Raw genomic sequence first — 6,578 nt, 5'->3', positions numbered from 1 at the left:
CAAGGGGCCCAGGGCAGCCTGCACTGCTAATGTATGCATGGAGATTTGTCCATATTTTTCCATTTGTTTTAATAAGCTACACATACCTGTCAAAAATTAGTTTATGATGCTGAGTTGTAAATACCCAAATTTAAGGATGGAGACGGCTGTTGTCAATACGTGTGACCAAACCGCAGAATTTTTTTGTCAACGAATAGCAGTCATCACTTAATTGTCCAAAAATTAACTTGAGTTTTATTGTTGGTTGCAAAGTAAATTAACACAAAGGCGGCAATAAAAATTTTGGCCTTGAAGGAAAGAAGCACAAATATAAGTCCTTTCTCCATTGTGAAGAATCCACAATGGACCAGGCGCTGGTGAGGTTGGGCTCCCCCAGTAGATGGAGACATTTTCAGAGTTTAGAGGCGTGTCAACATATGTGACGCACTGTCACATCCCCTTCGTTCGATTCGATTCATGATTTCACTGCCACGAAGCGCTCAAATTCGTGTGCAACAGTCTAAAAACGAAATAAACCGAGCCAAGAAGCACACACGAACTCGCACGTAAACATTTGAGACGCAACAAAACAAAATGCTGCCAACCTATGAAATGAAAAGACAAGAACAAAAAAAAAAAACGACGTTCTTTTCATTTCATAGGTTGGCAGCATTTGTTTGTTGCGTCGCAAATGTTTACGTGCGAGTTCGTGTGTGCTTCTTGGCTCGGTTTTTTTCGTTTTTAGACTGTTGCACACGAATTTGAGCGCTTCGTGGCAGTGAAATCATGAATCGAATCGAACAAAGGGGGATGTGACAGTGCGTCACATATGTTGACACGCCTCTAAACTCTGAAAATGTCTCCATCTACTGGGGCACCCCAACCTCACCAGCGCCTGGTCCATTGTGGATTCTTCACAATGGAGAAAAGGACTTATATTTGTGCTTCTTTCCTTAAAGGGCCCAAAATTTTATATTGCCGCCTTTGTTTTAAATTTTACTTTGCAACCAACAATAAGACTCAAGTTAATTTTAGGACAATAAAGTGATGACTGCTATTTGTTGACAAAAACATTCTGCGGTTTGGTCACACGTATTGACAACAGCCGTCTCCATCCTTAAATTTGGGTATTGACAACTCAGCATCATAAACAATTTTTTACAGGTATGTGTAGCTTATTAAAACAAATGGAAAAAAATGGACAAATCTCCATGCATACATTAGCAGTGCAGGCTGCCCCGGCCCATTGTGTCAAGGTGTTTAACTGCTGCGCGCCTTGCAAGGCGTTTAATGGTAAGACACCTTCAAAGGTGCGTAGCTGCTAAACACCTTGGTTCAAACAAGGGATGGCATGGCTGTATTCAAAGACAGTCAAGCTGTTCAGCCTCTGCACACCTCCAAGGTGTCTAGCAGTTAAAAAGCCTTGGAAGGCGTATAGTAGTTAGACGCCTTGAGGCAATGGAAAGAGGCAGCTTGTATTGCATTAGTACTCCCACTGCTGTTTGGTGGGTACAGGCCAAGCAAAGGTGTCTTGTAATTCAACGCCTTAGGCGTTGGGTAACTAAACGCCTTAGGCGTTGAGTAACTAAGCGCATCAAGGCGTCTAGGTTTTTGAGGCAAACGCCTTAAGGCGCTTAGTTATTGAACACCCAGGAATAACAGTGTAGGCCAGCCGGACGACACGTGTGCGCGGCGGGCCTGCCTACCCCGCGCATTGCGTTGCTATTAATGCCTGGAAAACCCAAGTGATCGTCGGCCCCCGGCATGGCAGGCGCTCCCACAGTGCGCTAGTACTGCCTTTGTCGGCCGCCCACCTCCGCGCATCCCAAGCGGACGGACCAACCGGGGAAATCACTGTGAATTTCGGTGTACAAATCCAATGAATTACAGTCGAATTTCGATGAATTTCAGGCAAAATTCGATGAATTTCAGGCAAAATTCGATGAATTTCAGTCAAAATTCGATGAATTTCAGTCAAAATTCGATGAATTTTAGTCAAAATTCGATGAATTTCAGTCAAGACTCCATGAATTTCAGTCGAAATAAGATGCATTTCAGTCAAATTTTGATGAACATCAGTCAAATTTTGATGAACATCAGTCAAATTTTGATGAATTTTGGTGTACAAATTTGGCTTGAGTTACATCCCCTTGGGACCAACAAGGTGATCACTGTACTCTCTTCTCTGCCGCAGGCTACAACACGTACACGTACAACTCGACGGCGCACACGGAGCGCTTCCCGGACGAGATCCTGAGCGTCACCTACGAGGACGGCAAGTGGAGCAAGCCGTACTACGACTGCGGCGGCGGCAACATCTGGATGCTCACCTACACCGTGCCCTTCTTCGGCTTCGCCAACGGCTCCTACTTCTTCAAGTGAGTTCGACAACAACTGCTATGCGGACGGAGCGCGGCGGTCGCGGCAGGCGGTGGTCCGCACGTGTCGCCAAAGTAGTCGACTGTCGACCGAAAGGAATTTGTGACGGCGATCATTCCAGTCGGCCGCGGTGTCGTGCTGGAGGTCGTCCGTCGGGCAGTCCGTGCGCGCACGTGTCGCGCGTGTCGATGTGCGAGTGGCGGCGCGTGTGGGGTGTGTGTGTGGTGTGTGTGGGTGTGTGTGTGTGGGTGTGTGTGTGTGCGTGCGTGTGTGGTGTGTGTGTGTGTGTGTGTGTGCATGCGGTGCTGCCGAGCCCTTCCGGCACGTCAAACGGAGAGGAACCGATCAGTCACCCGAGTCACGGCCCGAGCCCGGAGGCCCTGAAGGAGGCCCTGAAGGAACACACACGGCGGGGCGGATGCACGCCGAGGGCAGCAGGCAGCGCGCAGCCAGCGCACAGTGGGCCAGAAGACCGGTGGAGGCGGCCAAAACTCTAGACGCGTTTTGAGCTCCAGAGTCGCTAAACAGGACTCGAACCGAACGTATGACCTCACCAATGGATTCCTCGTCCGGAGAGCAATCCATTGGTGGGCTCGCACGTTCGGTTCGAGTCCCATTTAGTGACTCTGGGGCTCAAAACGCGTCTTGAGTTTTGGCCGCCTCCACCGGGCTTCTGGCCCACTGTGCGCTGGCGACATCGTGAGGCAACTCTCAAAAACCTGTCAGTTGTGTGAGGTGGCCTGGAAACACACAGGCGCGCGCCTTCCCCCCTCTCCCTCCCCCCCCTCCTGTCTTTCTTTGTGCGTGCGTGTGAGTGCGTGCCCGCCATGTGCAGGCCCCCTCCCCCTCTCCCCCTTTGTATATCCGCTGCCAGAACCGGCCTGACGTATGTTCACTGCCACTTAATCCCGGTTGTCGAATCCGACCGCTGTCCTCTTGTAGTGGTTCACACACACACACACACACACACACACACACACAGAGACACAGAGAGAGAGAGAGAGAGAGAGAGAGAGAGAGAGAGAGAGAGAGAGAGAGAGAGTTGTTCCTTTCCTCTCTATGACGGTCGTGCGGGCTGGACAGCGGCCGGTTGAGGCCAGGAAATGTGGGCCCCCTCTCTCCGCCTTGGTACTTTTCCCGGCCCGCCGAGTGCGTCTGGCAAAGACTCCCCCGCTGCCTTGCCAGCCAGCCAGTCTGCCGGCCCGCCAGCATGGCTGCCAGCATGGCCTGGCCGCGGGGCCACGTGGCCCGATCCATCAATGGGATGGGGGCGGGGCGCAGCGGGGTGGGGGAAGTGCCCTTGTTTTGTGTTGCCCTGTCGAGCTGGAAAATGAAGAAGCCTGGCGGGGTCGGACAGCGGCACCGCGCGATTTTGGCGGTGGCTGCGCCCGTGCTGCACACTGGTAAATCTTCGGCGTAGCATAGCGCCCTTCGTGACCGCGTCTAGCCCGCACGCTGTTCTTGAAGCGTTCAAAACCTTTTTTGCGCACATTTTCTCCGTCCAAATCCCTTGGGAAGGACCTTGACTCGTATACGATTTCAAGAAGGGCGCGAGGTCTTCGAGCTTAATTTGTCTTCAGCTCGGACTGATTCCGAGAGTCGTTTCCGTGGCTCCGTCTCTCTCGCAATCATGGAACGTCCCTTGTAGGAGCGAGAGAGACAGAGCGACGGACCAGTCTGCTGGCTAGCACGATGCGCTCCTCCTCCTCCTCCTCCCTCCTCCCTCCTCCTCCTCCTCCTCCCCCCCTCCTCCTCCTCCTCCCCCTCCTCCTCCTCCTTCCTCCCTCCTCCTCCTCCTCCTCCTCCCTCCTCCCCGTGGCCGCCGTGGCGCTTAAAGGACAAAGGCCCTTCGTTTCCCGGGCCATTCGTCCTGGCAGGTTATTAATTGGAGGCGAGCCGTGTGATGCCGGCCACACCTTGCTTATGCCTCGCTTGCACCTTGCTGGACTGACTCCGAGAGTCGCTTTCGCCGCTCTGTCTCTCTCCCTCTCTCTCGTTTATGAGCGCCCCGGACTGGTGCGAGCGAGACAGAGCGACGAAAACGACTCTCGGAATCAGTCCGCTGGCTGCGTCGCCGCGTCTCAGCGAATGTCGGCGCCTAAAGCATGCGCAGGCGGTGATGTATTTCAGGGGAGTGGTCGCCTCGGCCGTGCCGCGCTGTGCCGTGCCGCGCCGTGCCGTGCCGTGCCGTGCCGTGCCGTGCCGTGCCGTGCCGCGCCCCGCGTCAGACCCTAATCACCGCGCGGCAGCACCGGCACGCTGGCACACTGGCACGCACCCTCCTGCTTCCCGGACATGAATCCTCCTTGCCTCGCCTGCTTTGCCTGCCTTGCCTGCCTGCAGACTCGTATTATGTTTTCCAGAATAAGCCGCGCAGCGCGAAGCCGGCATGTCGAGGGGCCCAGGCCGACCCCGGGCCGGCCATTACCTGAGGATAAACAGCGCAACCCTTAACGCCGACACAAACACACACACACACACACACACACACACACACACACACACACACACTCAGAGAGAGACGCGCTGTCTCCACCTGCCCCAATTAACGTGCAGGCGAGGTGTATGACAGGGCGGGGTGCAGCCCAACGACGTCCTGCACTCCGACCCGACCCGACTCCCGACCCGGCCCGGTCGGGCCACTGTAAGACTGCCGAGCCCAGCCCCCGTCCCGTCCGACTCGTGCCGCCTCCTGGCCGCCTCGCGCTTGTCGTGTCGTAGGCCGAGGACATGGTTTCTCATTTGGACCGCGCGACGCTTTCCGCCCTCTTGCCTCGTCTCCTTCTCGTTCTTCTTGTTTTTCAAGGTTGGAACCTTGCGAAGTATTTTTAGCAGGTACACTACAAAATCAAATGTGTGCTTAGTACACAGCTGTGGGAGTCTTGCAAGTGCACATCTATAGGCGTGTACTTGACAAGCATACATCTATAGATGTGTACTTGGGCAAGCATGCATCAATAGGAGTGTGCTGTCAAATGGGTGACATGTATGTGTGCTCGTCCAAGTCAATAGATCAACACATCAATAGATGCTTGTCAAGTACACACCTATAGATGTGTACTTGCAAGTACACTCCCACAGCTGTATACTAAGCACACAAGGTGCAAACTATTTCGTTTGCTAGTCGAAGAAATAGTTCGTCGAGTAGGAAGTTGTCTTTGGCAAGTTTCATACATGCTAAAAATACTTTGTTGGGCCAAGCTACTTCAAGGCCCTATTTGTGAGGGGATTTGTGAGTGTTCTTCTTCTTCCTCCTCTTCTGCAACGCCCCTCCCCTCCCCCGCTCCTCGGGCCTTGCTGCGTCGCAAGCTCGCCGTCGTCCTCTGGACTCGTCTTCTTGGCGCGCGAGGCCGCAGCCTCCTCCCTCCTCCCGGTCAGCAAACATGCCTCGCGCTGCGCCTGCAGACTGACTCCGAGAGTGGCTTTCGTCGCTCTGTCTCTCTCGCACTCGCGGGGCGTCCCGTCGAGAGGGACAGCGCGACGAAAACGACGACTCTCGTCTGCTGCCTGCCTTCGGACAGTGACAGTGTGCCGTCGCCCGTCCTGCACTCCCTCCACCGAGGCGACGCACAGTGGGCCAGAAGACCGGTGATGGCGGCCAAAACTCTAGACGCGTTCTGAGCTCCAGAGTCGCTGAACAGGACTCGAACCGAACGTGTGACCCCACCAATGGATTCCTCGTTCGGAGAGCAATCCATTGGTGGGGTCACACGTTCGGTTCGAGTCCCATTCAGCGACTCTGGAGCTCAAAACGCGTCCGGGATTTTGACCGCCTCCACCGGCCAGTGTGCAGGGCGTCCTTGCGCGTCCGACGCGGGGAACATTCTGCAAGGACAAGGACTGGCCACAAAGAAGGTGGGCCCGGGCCTCGGCCAGGCCAAGGAGGCCGAGAAGGCCGAGGCCGTGCAGCGCGCCGCACCTGGCAAATCCCGGTACAAAGCATAGCCGGCGAGGCGGGCGAGGCCGATAGGCCGGCGGGCGGGCCGGGGCGGGGCGGGGCGAGGCCGGCTTTGGGCGCCTCCTCCTCCTCCTCCTCCTCAAAGCCCTGCTCCTCACAGCCCCGCAGCCCCGCAGTCGCTCGCAGCGCGGCCACACATCGCCGCACTGCCAGCGAATTACCGGTCCGACAAGCCTAGCAAGCCGAGTCGGCATGTCAAGTCGCGGCGCTGTGTTTTCGTGTTGCTCGTTATTCTCGGTCTTCTGCTACACTGCTACTGCTG

General features: G+C 55.2%; 1 protein-coding gene across 1 annotated transcript in view; it reads left to right on the top strand.

Moving 5' to 3' along the window:
• The window catches only part of LOC117642991 (probable G-protein coupled receptor 158), a 175,599-nt gene that overhangs the window by 133,731 nt on the left and 35,290 nt on the right, over positions 1–6,578 (top strand). The window contains exon 3 of the mRNA XM_034381628.1: positions 2,174–2,357. Within this exon, the coding sequence (XP_034237519.1) occupies positions 2,174–2,357 (184 nt within the window). The remainder of the gene's footprint in view (positions 1–2,173; positions 2,358–6,578) is intronic.

Source organism: Thrips palmi, unplaced genomic scaffold (assembly GCF_012932325.1).
Source record: "Thrips palmi isolate BJ-2018 unplaced genomic scaffold, TpBJ-2018v1 HiC_scaffold_16, whole genome shotgun sequence".
In the NCBI taxonomy this organism is placed as follows: domain Eukaryota; kingdom Metazoa; phylum Arthropoda; class Insecta; order Thysanoptera; family Thripidae; genus Thrips; species Thrips palmi.
The sequence above is the reverse complement of the archived record's forward strand: the minus strand, read 5'-3'. Positions and strand labels throughout refer to the sequence as shown.